The 25,145-nt window shown below is 37.6% G+C and overlaps 1 protein-coding gene across 9 annotated transcripts in view; it reads right to left on the minus strand.

Moving 5' to 3' along the window:
* Positions 1 to 25,145, minus strand: part of EBF1 (EBF transcription factor 1) — a 276,873-nt gene that overhangs the window by 3,531 nt on the left and 248,197 nt on the right. For 5 of the 9 annotated variants that reach the window (XM_051631535.1, XM_051631534.1, XM_051631533.1 and 2 more), the window contains 5 exons: positions 11,492 to 11,557; positions 10,718 to 10,895; positions 9,012 to 9,191; positions 5,217 to 5,411; positions 4,785 to 4,853 (listed from right to left, as the gene is read on the minus strand). In XM_051631535.1, the coding sequence (XP_051487495.1) occupies positions 4,786 to 4,853; positions 5,217 to 5,411; positions 9,012 to 9,191; positions 10,718 to 10,895; positions 11,492 to 11,557 (687 nt within the window). In that variant the 3' untranslated portion in view covers position 4,785. The remainder of the gene's footprint in view (positions 1 to 4,784; positions 4,854 to 5,216; positions 5,412 to 9,011; positions 9,192 to 10,717; positions 10,896 to 11,491; positions 11,558 to 25,145) is intronic. The other 4 variants (XM_051631539.1, XM_051631538.1, XM_051631537.1 and 1 more) reach the window with 1 other exon arrangement.

The raw sequence follows: 25,145 nt of genomic DNA on the forward strand, positions 1-25,145 counted from the left end.
ATCAGGCCTCAACTTCATGCTCTGATGTGAGTTTCAAAGTCTCTATAAGCCCAAGAGGCTTAAACCTAACCCAACCATTGCCACATAGTCTATTAGACTTCAAAAAACAAAGCAGATACTTGTTCCTCTCATGAAAACTGGCTGGAGTCCCACAGGCCAGAGGTGCAGAACCAGTTGGCTGTTGGTTGCATTAGGCCCACTAACCATGGCTCATACTCCTTCCTACAAGTTCTGTGTTCAGTCCTGGGAGCATTCCCAGGTGCTCAGGTAAAGACTTTAACTCTCAATTTGAATTTTCAAACTGCAACGTGTTAGTTTAGCAGCCCAGAGTCTCATGGTTTTATTACCCTTGTAGCAGCCACCACCAGCTACACTGAGGGAGTCGTATGCTCGTTTAGAATGTTTTCTCTTTAGTTGGCTGAGCTGAATCATCAGTATTTCATTATCATGCTTCCTAAAAACATCATATATGAAACCACTAACTCTGTTAATGATGAGACATTCATTAAAAGTCAACAGGTACAGTCTTCCACCTAGCTTGACCTCCTAGCTTGGTCTCCTGTTTACCAGAGACTCCATGCAGATCAGACACACCAAGTGTCCATGGGATACACCACGAGCAAGCACATCACTACAGGGCAGCCATGCAAGGTTATGATGACAACTGCAACACCAACACATCTTTAAAATACTAGTTGTAGGGTTATTTCCCAAAAGGTAGAAATCAGATTTGCCTTCAGGTTGGCAGCACTTCATGGGGACATTACTTAAATGCTAGAACTGCCTGCCATCTCAGACATCTGGACATGTAATTGCTTAAGGAAGAACTCAACCCTGTGACTGCTGCTGATTCATTGTGCTTTAATTACAGCTGCAATTATTTGATAAGAACAGAGCCAAAGTAAAAGACTCACAGATTTGGGGTTGGAGGGGGAGAGGAGGGAAATGTTTTCTCCACAAACACCACCATATGTGCAAGAATTACAAGTCTAATCAGCAAGAGGAGAACAGCTCGAGTAAACTGCACTGATTAAATGAAATAAAATGAGAGAAGGCAAGAATGCAAAACACATCCACATGTTTGCAGCAGGCCATCCTCAGAGGTGACATGTTGCAACTATACAGCAGCATTTCGAGTCTTAGATTTTGTCACTCCGCCATGTTTTAATGTGAATCACTGTACTGATGGTTTCTGCTCAACATAAGGGCTCTTCAAGGAGCTGAGAATGAGAAAAAAAGCTACAGAGAAGTGACTTGAGTTGCTTTAAGCCCTACAGGAAGACATGCAAGTGAGTAAACTAGAGGACACCACCATGTCTTAGACATTGCTTGCTGAGATATTTTCTGTCATAGGCCTTTTTGACTGCCACAGGGATAACCTGAGGATGCATTTTCATGTTGTCTCCATAGATGTGCTGTCTCCTTCATCTCAAATCATAGGATGAATTCAATATTGCCTTTTTTTTTCAGAATACTTGCTGGTTTAATCAACACTGGGTGAAACGACAGCATCTTTTAAAAAAAAAATAATAAATATCTGAAAGTTTTTTATTTCAACAGTGTCTCAAATAACAAGTTCTGAATCCTCACAACTGGCCTGTCCCTTTGGTTCAAGTGACTAAAAATGAAGGAAAGCCAAGTTATGTTCTCGCTGTTGTGGTTTGCTCTCTACTCTGCTCTTGGGATCCTCAGAGTGTGGGCCAGGGTGTGGACCCTGAACTATGGACCTCTGTGGCAACACTAACAGTATTGACAGTGATGGACACAGTCAAGCAGACTGTTGTGCTGCTGTGGCCACCTACAGCTGATGGTGAGAGTGCAAATTTCCCCATCAGAATATATGAAAGCCTCATGAGGGCACGGACTTGAGACACAGGGTTTGTCCCAGTTCTGCATCTAGCCCATTGTATTTCATCAAGTAATACGATTTGTTTCTGTTTTTTACCTGAGAATAACAAATTTTATCCCTGTTAGCAAAGCACTTGGAGATTTCTAGACATCAGATGTTTAGCAGAATATTGGGTGGGACTGAAGTGCTTGGACATCAGCACCGTATGTTACAGTGCAGGGAAAAGCATCCCTGACAACAGTGCTCCCTCTTTTACTGCTCAGATAAGCAAGGAGTTGGGCAGATGGGAATGGGTAGAGTCTTCCTATACAAGATGAGTGCAACTGAGCAGAGTCAGACGGATAATTAATCCTCTGTGCATTCTGCTTTAACCTTTTTAGTCCTTTCCAGCCCTTTCTAAATTCTAAATTTACTGAAATTTTAAAACAAGATGTTGCTTTGCTTTAGAAAAAAACCTGCATTATCAAAATATTATTCCAACAAAACATTCTCAAGCTAAAAGATTCATCAAGCCCAAATCAATTTCAACAAAAAATGGCCAAGAATTGTCCCCTTCTTGGGACAGCATTGCTGTCTAACTTGGGTAAGTGCCCAAACAAAGGTGACATAATTGCAACTCTTCCCTTCATGGCTTAGACACTTCCCTGTGGTTACGTATCATCCATGCACCTTTTGCCATTGGAAACAAATGGTAAAGATGCAGATCATTGTTCAATTTTACAAAGCATGATTGTTTTTGAAGAGCTCTGAAACTCTGAATTAAATTACAAGGCAAATGGCAAAATGATATCTCTTCTGCTTAAAAGCTTTGATATTTCCATTCTTTGCAAGTCTTCATTTATATCACTCCACTTTTATTCCATAAGTGCTACATCTAGTCATTCAAATTCTCTCAGCTGTAGCATGTTATTGATCCTGAAAACAGAGATATCAGTGGGAAACTGTGTAGGGATGAGATCACACCAGCTCCAAAAAGGGAGAGCAGAGAGTAGAAAAACTCCCACCAATGGGCATTATTTCTTCTATCATATACTAATTTGTATTTGCTGCTAGCAAATTACAGAAATAATGTATTTTGAGTTTCACAAAATTGCATGGCAAAGAGAACAACAGATAAGCCTAGCTGTTGTTTCAGTGAGTTCTGCTGATATCTAAGCGACATAAGGAAAGCTTGATTGCTTTCTGATGTATCCAGAAGCCCAAGAGAGATAAGACAGCCTCCTTATACATGGTTGTTTATTTAAGCAATAAGGCACAACAGGCAGTGCATTTCTGAGTGATTATTACAAGCCTCAGGTGGTGTCAGAAGGCATGGGACTACAGGCTGTGTGTCTGCAACTCACCAACAAGTTCAGAGATGACCTAGAAATAAACCATCCCTTGGTGTCTCTTTCCTATTATGAAACTGGAATTGCTAAATAAAAATTAGGGGAAATGCTCAGATCTGTGTGGTTTCTGGGCATAACAGATCTGGATGTGACATAATGAGGAGGCAGTCAGCAAGCCCCAGTTGTGTCCAGTGTTCTCAGCTCATTCCATGATTTCTTTTCATAACTGAACATATGGAATGTGGAAATTCCATGTCTTGTAAAACAAAAAACAGTTCCTGAAAAAGCTTTCTCCTGTTACTCTCTTTTTCTCTCCGCCCACAAAAGCAGGATGGGACAAGATGAAGAGAAGAAAAATAACATGAACCTGTTCAAAATCTTCTAGCAGTCAATTCTTAGCTCCCTTTTTATTTTTGCAATACAGAGGTGAAACATTTTTAGCTGTTGCCTTTAAAGCCTGTAGCATGTCAGCAGTGCCAAATGTTTAAAAATGCACAAAAATAAATCTCCAAAACACCACAGCTCATCTGAAAACGTGGTGTTTTATTCCTGATGCAGTCTGTACTCATAACAAAGTCCTGACCAAAGCTATCAAAGTTCTTATACAGTCCTAGTATTTTTCATTATTTCTGTGTGTGCATCTGCAAGGATTCCTCCTCCCAATTCACCTGTTTGAATTGCACTGAGGACAAAGCTTTCCCTCAGTCACAACAAATCTCAGCTTTTATGAATGAATTCCTTCCACTCAGCCTGCATATGGATTTTTTTTTGGCTGTCATTGCTGCTATCAGCATTATGCCCACAAGCCCAGAGCTTCTCTTTCCAGGGGCCGTAGAGTGACATGTGGAGTCTGTGGAACCATCCTCCCCCTTCTCTGCACAGCTCCATCTGAACGTGGCTTTAAAACTGAAGGATTTTATTCCCTGCTTGATGTTCTTTGGATAATTTGCACAGGCACATGGAAAGGAAAGCAGACCTCAGGTCTGGGGGAAGCACAACGCATACGGCAAAATCTCCCCCACCTCTGGCACAGCTGGAGGCAGCTGGCTGCATCTGCTTGTGGAAACTCCTGGGTCTAAGCAAGCATGAAAATGTCTCTCTCAGCACACTAATGTGTCATGAGGTAATTACACAGGAAGGTTTAGGCACAGTGTTGTAAAACAGGCTGAACCAAACAATAAAATGGGCAGTGCTGATCTTTGCAGCACCATCAGTTTGAGAAGCTTTTGTCTGTCACTCCCTTCACTGGCATCAAAGCTTCAAAATGGATTTAGGTGCTAATGCTGGAATACTTTGCAATGAGAAGGGAAGGGATGCAGAAAAGCGGCAGCCTCTTAATACCAACAGCTGAAGAGGCTTTCAGAAAGGCCCTGTGCCATTTCTGGAATTAATTGGCACAGAAGTAGATTAATTGGTGCAAACTAATGTTTGCCCTGGTATGAGTTAAACTGGAAAATGCTGCTGTTAGTTTGTAATGTGTCTTCTATTTATGAAAGGCAGAGGTTTGCGCCAAGCTCTTTAAGGGTCTATTTGCTCTCAGTAGGATTTCTGCACAAGTGTACTATGACAAAGGAAAAAAAAAAGGAAGGGAAGATTGAGTGACGTACTTCAGGAGAAGGCCAGCCCCTGGAGAGACCCTGCAGTGGAGTACTTGCTAGAGTCCACAAAAGACTGGTCTGATAAAGGACGACAACAGGGAATAAGAGAGGAAAGAAAGAAAAAGGATGGTATTAGTAAGCTGAAATATTACTCATTTTTATCATAACAGTAGCCTGTGCTTTAAAAGACACAGCCTCTCAATTCAGCAGTATCAGTCAAGTTAGAGATAAGGTGGTTGCCAAACACCTGCATGGTACTAGGTGTGCTGGTGGTGGAGTCCAGTTAGTCTTTACAGGACGAAACTTTAGGACAGAGACCACCAGGGATCCCCCACTGTCTTCTATCCCCTTTGACAACTCAGTGCTGCTTAGAGCCTTGCGAGGCACCGGGAACTCAGTTTTGAGAGCAGCCTTCTCTGCTTCAGACACGGTTTCACCTACCTTGCAGGCTATTGCCATTGGTGCTGGTGCAGGTTGGAGGAGGAGAAGTTTGCGGTCTCACAACAGGCGCAAAAGCACTCTTCTGTTTCACCGCTGAGACCATGTTGGCTGGTGAGAAGGAGAAAATCCCAGAGGAACTGCTACAGTTTGAGGGGAGGCTAGTGGAGGAGGCCATTGTCGGACTGGATGGCACGACTAGAGGAAGAAAAAAGACCCCCCAAAAAGGCATCACTTAGTATTAGGTAACCAGCAGGCTGTAGAGACAAGAGAATTCTGCTTATTGGATGCACTAGGTCTAACTTCCAATGGCCAAAGCCTTTACTGCAGTGAAATTTCTGGTTTTCATTAAGTGTAATCAATCACTACCAGAAACCCACCTATTTATTTTTGTTTTGTTTTGCAGGTGTTCAGGAGCGGTAATTCTATGAGTCTCAATGACTCCCTGATTTCTTCGAAATTAATTGTGACTCTTTATTCTTACAAGAATGCTGTGCCACCATCCCATTTCAAGTTTTTCTACTGATTGGCATTAGCCACTGCTCTGGTCTGAACTTGTAATGTTTTTGTGTAGATGGATAAGAGGGAATCCAGATTGTGTAGGTAACTCAAAACTCAAAAGTGGGTAAAAAGGGTAGTTAAAGTACAAATCTCAATCAGGAATTTTTAATGTGGAAAGGTCTAAATTTTTAACTGGCCTCCAAAACCATCATTTTAAGCCATGATTTCCATGTAACAAGATGGCTCCAGAAAGACCTGCAGGGTTTCAAGCAAAGTTCCAGAAGGCAAAGAGGTTTCAGCTTGTCAAAAGTCAGCAAAAATAGTTGTTTTTCTTTGCTCTCTCAAACCTTGCAAGAACAAGGTTTTAATAGGAGCTATTCAGAAACCTGTGAAAAAATATGTGTGTGTGTGTGTGTGTGTGTATATACACACACATACACACTTGGAGGCTGTTCCTACACATGGAGGCTGTCCAGCATAGAGCAACAAGTGAGGTGGCCACTATGACAGTATTTTACTTCCTTGGTCTCCTGGCACTAGTGTTTTCAGTGGCTGTTGCACAAAAAAACGTGTGGATGACTGACAGAGATCATGCTTTTCTTTACCAATGGCAGAAACTACTAATCCTTTCTCACAATGGCCACAGACGCTTTCTGTGTTATAAGTACTAGCACCAAGACAGTCTCCATCTTCCCTGTATCCCTCAGCTTGAAGAAAGTTTCTGCTGTGGGGACTTCCCAGGAATTCTCAGTGACATGAAAACCAGTTATATTTCTCACATGATCCTTTTATTTATGCACAGGAATGGAGTTGGCATTTCATATCTCACCCGAGAATTTTGAAAATGAGAGGCTGTTCAAAGACAAATAATTGTCCCAGAGGATCTATGGCCATTGGCTGAATACAGTCAATACAGCATTATCATTCTGGGCCATCGACTGGAATCTCAGCTGGAATAGCTAAGCAATGAAGCCATTCTAGTTTACATAAAATGAATATCTGGTTTAAACTACACAACTGAATAAAATGTGAGTCTTCAGTTTTTCTAAATAAACATAGACATAAGGCTCTTAGGGAGGTTCATTTTAAAAATACATAAATCTTTAAAACTCTGTTTGACTGTGTAGTGGGATAAATACATTTGGTCCATGTATTTATTGAAGTTTTGAGTGAATTTGTTTTCATTAAAATAAAGTCAGCTGCTGACAGCATCACAGCTTCCAATCTTTGACCAAAAAAACACCCCCAAAACAGGTAGGGACCAATGGTAAGATCCCATACTTTCATACTCTATCCTGTTTAGGATACACAAGGGGACTATGAATAATTACATATTATAGAATAAAATTCCTATCATCTGAGCTTTGAAATAATATTTTATTTGCATTTATGCAGATAAAAATCACCCTATTTAAGTTCTTATTTGAGAATCTGATATCATATTTGTTAACACTGAGGAAATCAATTAATGGAAATTAAATGTTCAAAGTTTCACAGCCTGACAGATACAATCTTAGTCTGAAGTCACTCTGTGTCTGGAAGTACTTGCTAAGGGAGAGCAATCAAAGCACCTAAATTGAATTGCTACTATACAGCAATTAGTTTATTGATTTAATTAAGAATGCCACCTTTTAATTTTCAGGTCATGATTGAAGCATTTTCTGATTCAATGGATTAGGCATTAGCAGAATGACAGATCTACCAAGAAACCTCCCAAAATATAACTAGGATAGAAAAGAAGGGCTGGAAAGTGAAGTGTTATTCTAAAGAGGACTTCGTTCATAAATATGAAATAATACACTGCTAGAGTATTTTAAATGAATTACTGGCATCTGCTTCCAAAAGGAGATGTCTCATCAATCATGTTCTATTATGAATTCAGAGTGCACAGATTCTGTGACAGTAAATTCAACTTAATAAGTAAGGTACTTTCTAACATTACCTGCTACATTATTATTAGTGTACAAAAATAATAACTGGTTAGCAAGTCCCGGGTTATAAGTACTACTTATGTGGGTAAATATTTTCTTCTAAATTTGCAGCAGTTAAGATATCTTGGTGGTAATTTTTAAAATCAGTTACTATCCCCTTTATAATTCAGAACAATAGCAATTAAAAATAATTAATTACTGCTATTAATCCACTAAGCTTATGATTTGCAGCGTAAGCTTTGGTATGTTCAGCACTCTGTCCTGTCCATGCTAGGTTCTGAGCCTATAAACCTATTTATATGACAAGACCTTCTGCAGCTTTCTACAGATGTCAGTGGAATCTTTTATGCCACACGAGTAATGTCAGAGGAATTGGACAGGTCCTATTCATTTAATTTTCTCATGTGAACAGAGACTACTGAGCAGTGTGAGTGGCTGCAGAAGAGGTTCATAGGCCTTTACCAATAGAAATTTATTTATATTTAAGCAGGTTACTAAACCTTTAATATCAAAATGCAGAAAGTTAGTCCTACACATAAATATTTCCATAACTGGGCCTGTAGACCATAAGCTCTTTCCACCATGGAATATATATGATTTGTGTGTCTTACATCTTTGAGGCATTTGCTGTACTCACACTAAAACTCAAAGAGCCACTGCCACATTTTACTGACTAAGTGAAGTCAAGATAATAGCTGCTTACAAAGCAAATGGAGTATAAGCAAGCAAGATTAAGCCCAATAGTAATACATAATTTCTATAGAGGTTATGAACATACTATTTGCTCAGAGATCTCAAAAACCTCATCATGCAACTTATGGAAATGTCATCCTCTGCCAATGAGACTGTAAACTTCTCTGCCCTTCCTACTTTGTAGTAGGAAAAAAATATTTTTCTTGCAGCAAGTATCCTTAGCCTCCTTTCATACCCACTGCAACCCAAAGTTGTGCACTGACAACTGACTTTTGGTCCACTCCAGCAGAAATGAAGTCACTTATGCCAACCCTGCTTTCCAGCAACGTTGAGGACAGCATTGTTTGTTTACAGAGTACAAAGGTAAGTTATGAAGCTATCAGCCTAACTCAGGGGAGACACTATTCTTGTTAAGCTCTTACAAGAGTCAATAATAATAATAATAATAATAATAATAATAATAATAATAATAATAATAATAATAATAATACCAAAACCAGCAACAACAATCAACAACAACTGATAACACTGCTGGCAGCACTAATGTCTTCAAAGTGCTTCAAAAGTCAGTGCTTTGGAGAGGAGAGAAAGTACCAAGCTCTGTTTCAAGAAAAGTCACAATCTGCTTCTAATGAAAATGTGCAAAAGTACAGAAGCTCCATATAATACTTACTGGCATAGGGAGAATTGGCAGCAGATCCATTCAGGAAGGTTGGAGAACCACCTAAATTTGACATTCCAGCATTCCCATAGCCATTCATGCTTGTTGTGACAGAGTTATAATTTGTCTGCTGAGGCGTGGTGCTTGGCACATAGCCATGAGGTGACACGCTGCTTGAGTTGCGAGTAAAACCTTTTGTGGGGAGGGAATACATTAAGAAATTGGTATTAGCCAAAGAACAGTTTCTTACACAAACAGCTACAAGCGAGTGGCTCCACCAAGCCAGGAGCCTAGTCCAGCCATGGTGTGCACAGGGAGGGCCAAGACTAATCACCAGTCCCACCAGCTAATCCAAATTGGGAGCCCTCACTGCCTGGGACATTCCTGATGAAACACAAAGCAGGAGGAGCCTTCACATCTCCCCAGGCAACACGTGCCCTCAAGCAAAGATCACCATTGCATATTAGAGGAACATTCATTCTAAAAGAGTTGTTTGTAGGAACGAGAGTAAACATGACCTACATTTTCAAAGCAAGGAGTACATAGTGACTTAAGGTACGTAAAAAGCATGTGATTTTCATTAACTCTCTACCAATATCTCTCTCATTTATGCATCTCAAATTAGATGCTCACTGCACACTTTACAAAATGTAGGTTGTATTTCTCATGGTGGGATAGCCTCAATCTTTTTGCCCAGCTCTGATCATATTGGTAGAAAATTACTATCAAATTTGGCACCAACTCAAAATTTGAATCTCTACCTAATTCTGAAAAGGCCATTTGGGAGAACTCATAGCCAATTATCCAGAAACTATTTGTTACTAGATGCAGAGATAAACAGAATGCATCTTCACTACTGGAAGATAAAAATACCAACTTTTCTTCTTACGACACAATTCAGCCATAAAATGTTAAAATGTAAATGTAAAAAATATTTCTAATTTTTTAGTGTAACACAATTTTTTTAATGCCCTTCTAGAAAAATGCGTCATTCTAATGCTTTCTCAGTGAAGTGGAGTTTAAATAGTAAATAGAGCTACACAAAGCAGAGGGGAAAATGCAAAGGTTTTTCACAAAAATGTTCTTCATTTTTTTGTTATTTTTATCCATAGAAATTAAAACAGTTCTGATTTTATATAAGGTAAAAACTACTTTATTTTAAAAAACAGTGGAGTTCTGAAAATGTCTTTGTAAATATTTTTTGCTAGTTCCAAAATTTAGAAAGTTCTCAAGCTCTGAAAAAAAATAATAAATCAGTGCCAATAATGTCTCTTGTAAAACCAAACCAAAGCAAACAGACAAATATTGAAGGGATGCTTTTGTGCTATGATGATTGCTACAGAGGGCCTGGACTGGGAAATCATCCATGCTCAGGAAAATACATGAGCAAGTACTTAACATTAAGTACATACTCAAGTCAATAGAAATCCTTTCAAAATTAGTGGGATTTAAACACAAGTGCTATTCTGAGCAGAAGGAAAAGCTATTCAGATACACACTCAAGTGCTTTATCCCAAACTGGGGGGAAAGTCACTAAAGAAAGGCCCTTCTCATTACAGGATTGTGCCATTCAAAGGTTTTGTAGGCATGTGAGTTGGTGTCTGTCCAGCCATGCCCCGAGCCTGCAGGTTTGAACCTGAACCAGTGAACTCCTTTCACTGCTCTGCACTTGTATCAGAAAAGGTTCATAGAGAGAGGAAGATGAGTCTTCTCCTGACCCTGATTGGTGGCTTGTGAGGCTTCGGAAACATTGACTGCTAGTTGACCACTAAAGGAATTCACTCCCATCATTCCTGCATGGACTGATGTGTTAGCAAGGGCGGGGAGCTGGTTGTGATTGCGGGGGACACTGTAGAGCGCTTCTGCAATGTCTGCTGCTCTTTTCAGGATTATTTCCTGGAGGATAAGAAAGTAAAAAAGAAAAGTTACCAACGTGACTCTGACAAACCTTTTCTTACACTCTAAATGGAAACATTTCCCTGTCCAAAGGCAAAAACTAGATACTTTTCTTTCTAAATCAGCTGGCTGACTGCTAGCTAATGCTTACAAGATCTGCTGCACTTGTGATAAATCCTGACAACTGTGGTAGGAGAGTTGGAAGTTTTAGTCCCAGCAGCCACGCTGCTATAGAACAAAACCAACTGACAGAATGGGGCTGGAGCTCAGACTTACTCCACGTTAAAGCTATCTTTAGAGTGAGATTGAAAAAATCACTGGTGGCAAGACATAATGCTTATTATTGCCCATATTATATAGTATCTGGTGAAAGTGGGCTAATGCCTCCAGGGTTAATAACACGTTGCTTTTACAAGCACTAAATTCACATCCTATAAAAATGAAAACAAGCAAACTGAAGCCCACTCCAGATATAATGTTGCCCTCTGTATTTATTCTTGTCTCACACTGTAGTATCATATACCTTTAGCCCCTGATGTATCTATACATCTAAGAAATAGCCATGTTTTAGAATTGCTGAAGCAGAATGCATTTACCTGGTTATTATGTGGCATACCATAGAGTGCTTCTACTAAATCAGCAGCCCTCTTAAGTATTACTTCCTGTCAATATAAAAACAGATGCATTTCTCTGAGTTCAATAAGCTCCTTGTGGCAGAAAACAAATATTAGAACATTTTATACTCTTTTATTTGTTCCACAGTATATTGTGTGTTTGGTTTTTTTCTTCTGACCAGGGACACCTTTATTACAACTCTCAGCAACTCTGAATGGTGTTAAATCACTAGTTCATCATATTCACACACACACTTAATCAAGTCAAAAGGTGAGAATCATTGGTGCTGCAAAATAAAATACATCACTCAATTGTCTCTGCCATCTGCACTATAAACCACTCGTCAGTTTATTGCAGAATACAATCCTGAGGTCATTTGCTAGATTACTGCAATCAATGTCATTCAGAGCATGTTATGAATCCCTTCAATGTGTTTCTTTTATTCTTAATTGCATACTGCAGGAATTGTGACCTTACCCAGCAGGCCACATTCAAAAGATATCCAATCAGTTCTATGCTACTGGTGATGTGACCTTTCAACTTCTTTGGTTTGTGTCCTGATATGATGGGTCAGGGTAGGATCCATGTACATGAAATGATGCACAACAGGAAAACACCTGCATTGTGAGAGAATGGCCCAGTACTGGGTAGTGTTTCCTGGGAATATTCCCTGCACGGACAGCAAAATTTAAAACAGTCTGGGATTTAGTTCTCCGTTTTGGGCAATTCTTTTTCTCCACTTTCCTATTGTTCCTTTTAACTTGATATGTCTTAGAGTATTTTAAACTGACATTCAAGTGATATTAGCATTTCCTGTATTCTTACATTTTACAGTGCAAAAAAAAAAAAAAAAAAAAAAAATCTCTGAACAATCCTGATATAAATTGTAAAAATTCATTGCAGAATTAACCGAGAATATTTTTTTTCTTATTCTTTCAAAGCATCTAGCAGGTTCCCTGTTGCCTGCCCAAAACCAGTTGAGGCTACTCTTTAAGTAAAACAATATATTTTTTGTAATTCCCAGCCCCTAAGTATTGCTCTAATAACCTGACACGATGCTATTCACCATGGAATATTTCTCCAGGGAGCCTACAAAAATAGTACAAGTTCCAAGGATTTTACAGTTTTCTACAAAGTTAAACTTTTAAACTTAAAATATTTTAGACAATAGCCATATTTTATACCAAAAAGAAACAGTAATGCTCAATTTTCATATAGTGTAGACTCTGATCAGAAAATAGAGATATAATTACGTTCATTTTGCTGTCACCATAACCTCTTCAAAAAATCCTTGAACAACTCTTCAAATGACAAGCTTTTAGATGCATATTAACATTTTTTTCAATTTTAAATTCTCAGAAATATAACATAAAATAGTTGTCATACTGCAGTAACTACTTATGACATATATAATGTCCTAAATTCAAAAATGAGATGGAGGATTTGTGTACTCCCAGTAAACATTTAGGCTTGCACACACCCCTCTCTCAGAGCACACATTTGAATTATTTTCCACATAGGAAGTGAGATGTAATATATAATTGATGGATTTTTAAATCACTACATTTGAGAAAGATTCGGAGGGGTTACATCACTATAGCTTTTTTCTGGGTGGTTTTTTGGAGGTTTTTTTCTTTTTTTTTTTTCTTTCTGTCATGGTTGTTGTTTGGGTTTTATTTCTTTTTGTGTGTAGCTTGACTACAAGAGTTAGCAGTATAATAATGGACAGGCAGTCAACAAACAACCTCCAGGTACAATCAATCCTTGTTGCTTTACCAGAATCATCAGAAATCTGAGTTGCCCTTTTTGCCTCACACTGAAGACACAAAGTAGAGAAGCACAGAGATGTTCCTGAAAGATGTTATCTTTTTCATTATTATAGGTGGAAAATTACTGCACAGGTGTTTGACTTTGCAAACTAGGATTTATTTCACTTCAGTAGAAATTGTTTGCACTATATATTTACTGATGCAAAATTAGAATGTGATACAGAGCCCACAAACTGCTTTGGAATATTGTTAACCTGAGCTGTCATTATGCCAAACTACTTAAAAAAATAGAAATTTTAAATAGTAATTTCTGCTCTACCTGACTAATCATAGTTATTTATGTAATGCTGAGCTAAAAACCTTGGAATGCATCTAAAAAGAGATTGAAGACCATGTTAAAAAATTAGGCAATTATATGGAAACTTACAGCCACTCAACCTAATATCAAATATATTCCAGTTCTGAAACACTGCAAGTTCTCTGATGCCATATCATTTGGCGTGTAAATAAAACTAATTGTCATGATGGTTCATTGAAGTATGCTTGACAAGTAGTGCTCAGTTTTCCTAGCTAGTCAATAGCTGTAATTTTTCAACATTTTCAGAGTCTGTAAATTTGAGTTTCATAGTTTATCTAACAATATTTTCACACAATAAAAGCATTTTTTTTAATGGCATTTTCAGATCATATGAAGTCGATGTTACACAATAACTTCTATGTCAAAGGGAGGTATCTTCTATTCTAGAGCTTCTATGCTAGTCCTTATAGACAAAAAAATAGTTTTAAAAATACACAATAAAACGCTACTACAGACATGCTCAGGATATTAACTTCTTGCTTTCTGAATGCATCTTAAACCCTTCCCAGCTCTGCTCAAATTGCCACAGAAGCTACGGTTACAGCTCCACATACAAAGGAGCCCCAAAAGTCCTCTATAAGTTAGAGCAACAGACCTTGCAAGGTGCTTGGATGGCTGTGACCAGAAAATTGTTCTCACCTCCGTGTCATTACGCTCACAGAGAAGCAGCCCCCGAGCATGTTTGTGTTCGGGATCTAATATATTGCCTTTCAATCAGAGCTGAGAGCCACTGAACACACAGACAGAACATGACGAGCGGGTCAGGAAAGCAATAAAGATTTTACAGAGCTGTCCAAGGTGCTAAATTTACTCAATAATGGGTTTGGCACCATAGTGTTAACCTCTCATTTACTACCAGTTTGAGGGACTAAATTGAAGTAGCTGACTTCATTTACCTTGAAATGTATATTTTATGACATTATGTAAGTAGATTGAAAGGGCACTGCAGTTTTAACAATTTAAAGGCTAGAGCATGTTTAAGATGAAGCTCGAATATTTATTGTATATTGCACTTAAACTATATTGTATATTAAAATGCATTGATTAAATTTGTAAAAGGTATTATAAAAAAGGACAGCTAATACAAAAGATCTATATCTTTTAAAATCCAATTGATACTGCATGCCACCCTGCAATGGTGATAGATAAACAGACAGATAGGTGGACAGAGCAGCAGATAGACATATCAAAAAGTGAGCGAAACTTGCAATTTTTAAAAAGAAATCCCTGTGTAAGCTCAAGGTCTGTTATTCCAAATATTCTTTTGTTCACTGAGATTTTTCTTTGCCTTCATCTCAGAGTCCTAGATTTTCATAGCAGGAAGTGGGCATCATGTAAGGTCCTTCCAATTGAATATGCAAGTGGAAATATTTCCTGAGGGAGATAGAGTTTGACTAAAGCTAATATCTAATTTATGGGGGCATTTGTCAAGACAGAGCCTCTGTTCTATTAATGCAAAAAGTCTGACAGATTTTGGTTTGGAATAAAGGACTTTGCAGCATTTAGTTAGAGCTAAAGTGACAGTCTTCTTGTCTTGCATTTTATTTCAAGTGAGCATAATTTTGTTTCTAGAAAAAGGATCATTAGCAAATACTGAAAAGAGGAGAGATTACTTTATTGATTAAATATCATCAGAACTCTGTCCTCCATGTAGCTACATGCCACAGATTCGGAGTCCATTTTTATTCCAAACTAAAGCTAATTTTCTACTGAGGGATTTTCACTTTTTTCATTTTTGAAAGAGGAATGCGAATAAATATATTAATCAAATTTTCCTCCTGAAAATACTGAGTGGTATTTACACCAGCAAGAGAGGAAGCTGGCTAGTGAAGTCTGCTGCAACTTTGCAAATTCCCAAGTACTGTAGGAAAGATTATATAAATCATACTAATATGACTGTGCTTTTGAAGCACTGAAATTCAGACTGATTCCACTTCTGACAGAATGTACCTTGACCCAGTATTATAGCAACTTTGCATGTTTTGCTTGTGACATGCATTCCCTTCAGAAGGAATTCATTAAGATCAGGAAAGTTGCATTTCAAGTTTTATCACAACAAAAACATTTTGTGTCATGATAAACACATTTTGTGCCAGCTTCAAAAATATGGGATATTTCTTCTGTTGACATCTGCTTACTTTTTATTCAGAAGCTTGTGAAAAAATCCATGATGTCCCAAAAGGTCTGTGAGTCTAGTTAGCTAAATGGTACCTAGAGTTACACTGAGTTATTCAGCTTGAGTAACCAAATTAGATAATGTCCAAGGTACTTGTTAAATCTAAATGAGTTTTGTCAAGAAAAAGCTGACCACAATATATAATACTCAGCAGCCACATGTTGTATTGTTGAGACCACCAGAGGATTTATGTACTTGTGGAGGGTGTGGGGGGAAGCTGTTCTAGCATACTCTGAGGCATTTATCTTATGTGTTGTCTAGATATCATATCACCTTCTAATGCTCTTTAGCATTGTAATACAAGAGAGAGCTCATTCATCTTCTGAGAGGGTACTTAGGGATGATGATGTCATTCATACTTCCTTGACTCTTATGTCTGACCTCCTGGCTCTGCCTTCTAACTTCCTACTCTCATGGCTACTTGCAAGAAAAAAAACTCTTCAGCAGAGTCAAAATGCTGAACCTCAGACTCCGGTTCCCTTCGTCACCTTGGAAAGGTCACATTGTGAAATTTCAAGTCAAAATTACAATAATTTGTGCTGAAACTTTCTGTTCTTCAATGGGTGAAACTATAAATGTGTTAATTAAGGATATGTGTTAGAAATAAGTTTTAAACTTATACTTAAAATTTGAGTATGCATTATATTTTAAAAGATAAAATAGTGAACAACTCCTTTAAGTATAAAGAAAAAAACCCAAAATGTTGGTAAAAAGCCATTAAGAAGGATACCACAGATCTGAAATGCCAGCCTTCTAGCTTGGTGTATAGGAGTTTCAGCTTGTCCAGAACCTCCCATCTCTCCATATCTACACTGAGCCCTGCATTATTGTATCATTTTCAGCAATTATAGTTTTATAAAGACTCATAAAAGCCATTCAAAATGTAAAGAACCTCCATTTACTGTAAAACTGAGGTAACTATGCCAGCCTAATGGGAAGAATAAAATAACAGGGCCATTTCACTAAAAAGATATTTGTACTCACACAAAGAAGAAAACTCCTCTAGCAAACAAACAACTGAATTGTTTCCATATATTATAATTGAATCATGCTGAAGAAGTAAACACCATACAGATATTACAAAGACAGGAAGGCAAAATGAGAGAGAAAGACAGCATACTTCACTTAAGGGATAAAAAAAGCTTCTGCTTACAGCTGCCTATAGGATGGAAGTGCACTGAATCCTTGCCACTGAATTTCAATGGCAATTTCCAGAAAAAAAGTCTACAGTAGGAGCTAGAACCTTAGCTTTTCCAAGCCATTGTAGTCTCATCAGCCTCAACCCAAACTGAAAATCAAAGCCTAAATCTACAGCACTAAAAACACTCATGCATGACCTTACCACCTGCTCCACAATGAGCCAACCCTATAAATAAAATATAGAAAGTCTATATGAGGCAGCAGAAAGAACAAACACTGAAGTGCAAATGTGAGCAGGCATCTAGCCATAAACATTGAGAATCAATGATTAGAACATATCTTAACCACAGAGGTGATAAACACATTTCAAAAGGGAAAACACACCCTACCCAAACAGTCTGCATTGCAAATACTGCTGACAAAAGAAGGAACAAAATCAGGATGATCACCTGTTAGTGTGTCCTTTCAAATCTCCCGTCTTACCCATTATCCTCCTTTATTATGTTGTACTTAGATACTAAAAAAAGGTATCATCCTCCTTTTTTAATCCACAGCACTCATGCTGCTGGCCTTCATTTTCATAAATGATGGGCACAACAGTGGCAGCAGAATTAGCAGCTAGCACAGATATGTATTTCATCCAGATATACAGCAGCAAAGCATGGCATAACCTAGCATTAATATAGCTGTATTGGAATAAGTCTTTGAATAAACTGACATTTGAAAGTCTGGATGCTCCCACCATATTATCACCGACTGAAGCATCTGGTGAGCAGTTTGGATGGTTTTGTTGCTAAAACTCTGGAGTTCTCTGTTAATGTTAGGTCTCTTAAGCCAAAGGGAGAAGAGTGGCTGTGTGAAAGCAGGTATGCAGAAAAAAAACACTCTGCTAGTACTTAAATAACCTCTTTTAGGGACTTTATCCAACAGTGATTACATGACTCACATCTATGTCCCTCATACAGCTGTAGAACTTTGATTGTCCTAAGGATATTTACAGTATTTCTTCCCCCAGATCCTTAAGTTTACCAGAAAAAGGCATTTCCAGCTACCTGCAGGAACCCTTTTGAGTTGTCCAATTTTAACTCATGAGGCCAGTCTACCCTCCACACACACAGTGCAGATATTACTACATTGTACTTTGATATCTAGTCACATCCAACAACACATCAGCTCGTAGCTGGTAGATGTCAGTCATATTTGGGACTTGCTAACACTGTCATTAAGAAATTGACACTGTGATAATTCTCTGGCATCTTCTACAGCAGTTCCCACAGGTTAATCTTGCAAGCTCACACTGTGAGGATCTAAGAACAGATCCCCTCATAGCAAGATCACAAAAGGAAACATATTTTTCATGCTGTACAAAAGGCTGCAACATTTATCCCAGCATGTAAAGACCAGTTCTGCACATATTTCTCCTTACTTATGCGATCCCATCTTTCATTGTATGACCAGTTTGTCAGATCCAGTGAATCATTAGAAGACTAAACAAATGAGACACAAACTAGGTTATCAATGGGCAAGTCCATATAAACTCAATTCAATGGCTAACAAAAAAATTCTCCACCAACTTGTTTTACAGAAATTCCTCCATCTCACCAGTTTACACTATTTCCATCTTTCTAGACAAGAAAACATTTTTTTCTCATTTATCCATGGACCAATTATAATAATTATTGTCTTCTGTCTGACCTCAAAGGTTTACTACAATGACCTAAAAGCACATTTTGCACTCTAAATTTTCCTTATGTGCCAACAGTCACATTTAATCCCTGGGCAAAATATACAAAGAGACATGTACAAAGCAATCTCAGATAGGAACCTTGGGCATTTTTTTTGAAAATTTACCCCTAACTATTTGTAACAGCATCTACAGTACTTTGAAGCAGATGTTCGTTGCTGAGATTAATGAGCTTTTATGTCTTGGGGTTTTGGGTTTTTTTGTTTTGCATATATAAGATTTTTCTGATAGTTCTTCCTCTGCTCTTTATGGTATTAACATTCCTATTTCTTGAAAACAGCTGTAGATGAGAGTTGCAAGGGGAAAAAAAAAAAGAAAAAAACAAAAGGAAAAAAGAAAAAAAATGGAAAAAAGAAAAATAATTTTTAAAAAGAGTTCTTACTCAAAGTCTTCTCTTGAGCATTTTGTACCCATAGATTTTTGGAATGTTGTAAAAGCCCCCTTATGGAAGAAGAAGAAGTACATTTTGAATTACTGAAAGAGTCTGGACTTAAGTAAACTTGAAAAGAATTTGGAAAAATGAACAGAGATGCTAAATTCTGAGACCACTGTACAGAGATGATGCCCAGGCTGGTTCAGAAGCTTTATTCTGCAGAACATACTATTGTGCCCATTAAAAAAATTTTATGGAATACTACTGATTAAAAAAAATAAATTAAATGTGGCTTGTGATTTTGTGTGTGGCACAATGTATATATCTAATTACATATTTGTGAGAGGGAAAAACATTTTACTTGGCAAACAAGCAGCTATCTCTTTCCTATCATTTGTGTACAGAAAGACTTTGCAAGCACAGGTCAAGTTGTATTACATTTAAATTGTTCTCCCGTTCTGTCAAATCTAGAATGTTTTGGGTGGCATAATTCACTTGACTGCATTTAAATCTATAGAGATACATAGTTATGTTTGTTATTGCAAGACAGGAATGTCCGCTGAGTTAAATCAGCAGAGCTATCAAGCAATTTAAGTGAAAATTGCATTTAAATGTTTGGTCCATTGAATTTTTAGAATTGGTCTTTATTAAACACTTATCCATATAAATATCTAAGTGTGCCAAACTAGCAATTTTCTGTAAAAAAACAAGTATTCACCTATATGCAATTAGAGACCCACCCGCATTTACTTTTAATGAAGAGGAAAAGACCACAAGAAACCAAACAAAAAAAACCCCAAACAGTCAGCATATCATTAATATCTGTGAAACTGTAACTGTTCTGGATTGTACAGCTCAGGTAGGAAGTGCTACTGGTTAGAAATTGAGGGTTCAGGTTACTGTTAATAGCAGGAGGAAAACCGAAAAATAAGACACATTGAAATTCTGACCTCCAATGATATTCCACTATGTTCTGTGGAGAGTAAGTGCATAAAAATGTTGAAATAGAGACTGGAATAATGTTGGTAGGTTTTAGTATTACAGTTAAAACACTGCTCAGTCATAACCCCTACAAATGACTACTTTCACTTACATTTTATCATCAATTAAAAGAAGTCTCTTGAAAGGGGCATTCTCATTACAATGAAAGACCTCTTCAGACCCAATTGAAATGAAAAGACAGACCATAGATTAGGTGTAGATACCAAGTGGCAATTTCTAGGGAAGCATAAAATGCCAAATGTGTAACAATTATATTTTATAACTATGTGTTCAAAGGACTTACAGTATTTTATTGTACAAAGAGGCTTAGGCTCAGAAAGACTACTTCAGTGAAGTGCCTCCTAGCATATATTCTAAAAAAAGTCAACTTTCTTAGCAGAAACAAAAGATATTTTGTTCCTGATACAATTATTTTGTATTTACAGCATTAAAAATTCACCTGAAATTATCCAAAGACAGCATGAATGTTGAATAAATGTGTTTAAGAAATCAAATGTATCCAACATTCCACAGAGATAAATGTATCTTTCTGTTTACAGGTCCACAATGTAAAAGCAGGCACACCTTTTTACACTATCTAGGGCTCCTTTTCCACTGGTGAGTGAAAAGATTACTGTTGTCACTGCAGCATCATATTTTATAGAAGTGCTTCAAAACTCCCCACTGCTTTTTCAAAATCTGTCAATATTTCAGTAACTTTTTTGATCATCAAAACCTCTTAGCTCTAATGCTACTCTAAAGATGTAAAAAAATGAGAGAAAATTCAGATTATCAAAATACTAGCATAATTTCTTTCCTATTTATTAAAAAACTACTTTTGCACGTTTTATTTGTCAGAAGCTGACATTTGGAAAAATAAAGCACCTCTATTCTGTAAAATGTTAGAGCTTCAAGAGACAAGTTGCCATATTCAGATGGAATTATGAACATACCATTATTAGTAAAAACACTTGGCTCCTAAAGAACAGAATTAACAGAAAAATTCCAGATTTTCTGTATCTTAGATGCCCCATAATATATGAACAAAAAATGTGTTGCATCTATGTGGCACCACTTTAAAAAATGCTTCTGTGTTTTGTTTCATTCTACTCTCAGCAAACATGTAGGTTGTCATCTATAGTCACAAATGCATTCCAAAACATTCCTTAAAGTACATCCAAAATGCATATCCATGTTTATACGAGTAGCATGGGGTTGTAATGCTATTGTTTGTAGAGGACATTTCAGTCCAGTTGAGTTATATCAACATAAGCTACATGATTGACTTTTACAACAGAAAGAAAAGGTTGTACTCAAACAACTGTTATTGCCTCAATGGAAAAAAAAATAAAAATCAATGCAAGTAAAATGAACAAGAGATTTTGTCTGAGTTGCAGTTAACACTCTGAAGAGCTATGGATATTAAAAGGTCAACAAATAAATTAGTCCAAGTGTTATGAAATGAATGATTTGGCTTATAATTGTATTGAGTGCAAATTGTTCACTGCCTATTAGACCAGGTAATTCTTAACCATGGTGCCTCAATTACTGTTCCATAAGCAATAATATAGTTGTAAGAGCCACTAGTTCGATCGAGTGACCTATGAGACACGCCAGGACAGCTGACTTTGCTATGATGGATCACTGAGCCTGATCTCCAAATGGTGCCAAACCTTCCCTTCCCGTGAGGAGATCTCATAAAAGAAACATTACTGCTTGATTCATTTTACCAAAATGTTTGAGTTTCCAAGTGTCAGCAGTTGAGTATAGATTGTGGAGCTCTGTATTTCTTAGAAGAATTACGACAACAGGCATCCTATTGCTTCCAGCACCCTCTGCTAAATGGCATCATGATGGTTAGGAGGATGCTTTTTCTGCTACTCAATTGGGCTGTGTTGTGAGAAATACACAGCAATCACATTTTACATCACCACGTAAGCCACTGCATAACACCTACAACTAGGCTAGAAACGGAGACTCTAGGTGAGATTATAGACATTACTTCACACCTCTGCAATGCCTTGCATTCAAAGATCTCAAAGCACAGCTTTAATGGGAACAAATTAAACTTCACAACACACTTTCTAGGAGATATATTCTCTCTCCCCCATCTTCATCAGACACAGGCTGAAAGCATAGCTGTTTGGCTGAAGTCACAATGGCCTATGGTTACACCCAAGGCAAGTTTTGTAGGGTGAGGTAATAGCTTTTATTAGATGCACTGATACAGGTGAGAAAAGGCACATTCAGCAAACAGGAAGAGAGGCTTGGCCTCCCAAAACCTTGTCTGATTTTTTTTTGCCAGTTATATCACTTAGTATACAAATCCTGATAGCCTTAAACAGGGAAAATAAATTAATTCTGATATTGCTTTCATGCTATAAAGTAACATACATGGCATTTCATGAGGAGGAAAGGCAGCAGCTGTGTTTCCCCATTGCTCCTAAGGGCACAGTGTTCCCTGGGAGGTGGGACTCAAAATATGGCAATAAAGGTCTCACCACAATTCCTACAGGACTGGGCCTAAAAGAACTGTACCTATGCAGTAACTACACACATCTGTTCTCTGTCCTTATATAAAACAAACTGAAGATGTAAACTCAAATCCTGAATTATCAAATAATCTGTTCAGAAGATGAATAATAAAAGTCTAATCAGAATAGATTGTACCACATACAACCAAATCCTGTTTATATTGTCACTCTGCTATATTTTTGATAAATCATTACATTCAAACAGTCTATTGGGAGAGTGATTTTTCCATTTCATCTCTCCATTGAGCAAAAAAGTGCCATGTGACTGGAGTCTGAATTTCAATTTCACCAGCATACACTTGAACTGAATATTATTTGGCACAACACAGTGTACAACTGAGCCACTAAATGGCTGATTTACTAAATTATTATTAGATGAGCTCTTGCTGTTCCAAGTGAAAGTGCAGTCACTGTCTCTCTTCATGGTGTGTTCAAATTGTTCTGTGTTTAAATATTCAGCATGAGGCTAATGTGAACTGATGAAGTGAAACTACAAACATTCACTTTCAATACAGACAGAGAGACAGAGATGCAACATATCATGTGGCCTGCAGAGGTGAAAATGATTCATATTTAAGGATGCTGCTGCCTACTTCCATTACTGTAAGATACTCTTAATTAGCTTTGTGTTTGATTAAGAAGTTTTGTAACGTAGCTAAAAACCAGCTCCAGAATTGAACTGTGGGCTATGGAGGCTTCAGAATCCCAGCAAAGTGACACTTGAGCTCTGTCAATACGGTGCATGAGCTGCCACCACTGTTTTCACACTTTAGTATTTGAGTTGCAGCTTAAAAGCATCACCTGCAGTTCTGACCTCAGCATGAGAAATCCTCAGAAATGTAGAGGACAGATCGTGTCGTATAACTCTGTGACTTTTTGAGGTGGGGGGAGATGGGGAGAAAGGAAATTTAATTTTTTTAAAGATTAAAAAAAAGAAACAATTTCTTTACTGCCACCTGCTGGAGTTGACAATAACCCTTTGTCATACTAAAAGAACAAGCATCTTCACTTAGAGCAGTTATGGCAAGCATTTAAAATACTGTGATCCCAGACACTTACAGTAGATTAGAATTTTTTATTGGTGCTGTGTTGCCATAACAACATAAAGACAGCAGATGACTTAAGCTAAGCTTGCAAAGCAAAAGGCTGCTCATCTGGCAGTTAAAATGAATACAGTTCACTTCACAAGTTCCCCATATGGACCCTTAGTGTATGGTAATGAGGATACCATATGGTGGGAGAAAATGCACAGAGAACAATTGTGCTCCACTGGCTGAGTGAAGTGAGCAGGAAGTTATGAGGAAACACAGGAGAGAGATTTGTGTGTGTGCTTTCTAACTCAAGGGTTTCTTTCAGAGGGGGGTTCTATCTCTTCTCAATCTTCTTAATATATACATGAATAGAAATGACAGAGAAACATATTGTACATTTTGCAGCATCTTTCATCATAAACTGTCAGCTGTGTTTGTAAATCAGTTTGGTAAGATCTTGTAAATTTGTAATTCTTAAAAGGTAAAAGTGCTAAGTTTTTAGACAAAGTGCAGGGAAATTTAAGCACTTCTGACAAGTAGAAACATTAATGGTAATCATTTTTAAAATGCTTGCATCTTTCTGCCTGCATGTTTAGCTGTAAATAATGCTGCAATGAATAAAAGCTTTAAAAAGAGGAGGGAAAGATGAAATGGAATAAATACTTTTTATTTTGTTTCCAAAATGATAAAAAGTAATAGTTGATCAGAACCATATGCATGTAAGATTCTGTTGTAAATGTACATATGCTATACAGTACACTGTACCAGCCAGATCCTAAACCTGGTAAGACAGCTTGCTAAAGGCTGCAAAGTCAATTTTGTACTACACATGCTTCATAAAAGATGAATATAAATGCATTAGTTAGACACGGTGAGCTAAATTAGAAGGTCAGGCAGGGCTGGAAGGGCTGAAATATCACACAACCAATGACTGTAATTACTCTTTTTTTAAGTCTATTAAGTGGTGTTGTTCTATCAAGGCTCAGGGGTATAGGACATGAAGTACAAGATAAAGTAATGTGTATTTATTACTCCCACGGGATCAATTTACTAGATATTTTCAGCTCCATGGAGCAAAATACACAAATGCAGCCTTTGTTACTTTCTTAAAACTGTGGCTTTTTTCTTCAAAAGCTCTGCTTCTCGGAGGGACCACGTTTACCTGTTTGGTATCTTCCTGCCACCCTCAGTTAATTGTTGTATTTAAAACAATAACAATAAGGCTACAGGAACAGAGAAACGCAAGGATTCCTCTTACGGGATGTTCAAACAAGTGGTACGAGTTGCTCAGATGGAACATGAAGACTAGAAAACCCAAACCCAGGCATGATTTTTACCCCAAGGTAAAGCAGAAATCAGGAATGGAGAATGGTGCAGAGCTCCTCATCATTGTGTTAGCTCTGATCTATTAAAAGTTTTGTCATAGATTCTAAATTACACCATCTGCTCTAATGATTTGCTGAGTAAATGCTGACCCACTTATAAAGAAAACTCACTGAAATGTGCATCACACTGCTGACCTTCAGAAA

Source organism: Apus apus, chromosome 13, assembly GCF_020740795.1.
Source record: "Apus apus isolate bApuApu2 chromosome 13, bApuApu2.pri.cur, whole genome shotgun sequence".
Lineage (NCBI taxonomy): Eukaryota > Metazoa > Chordata > Aves > Apodiformes > Apodidae > Apus > Apus apus.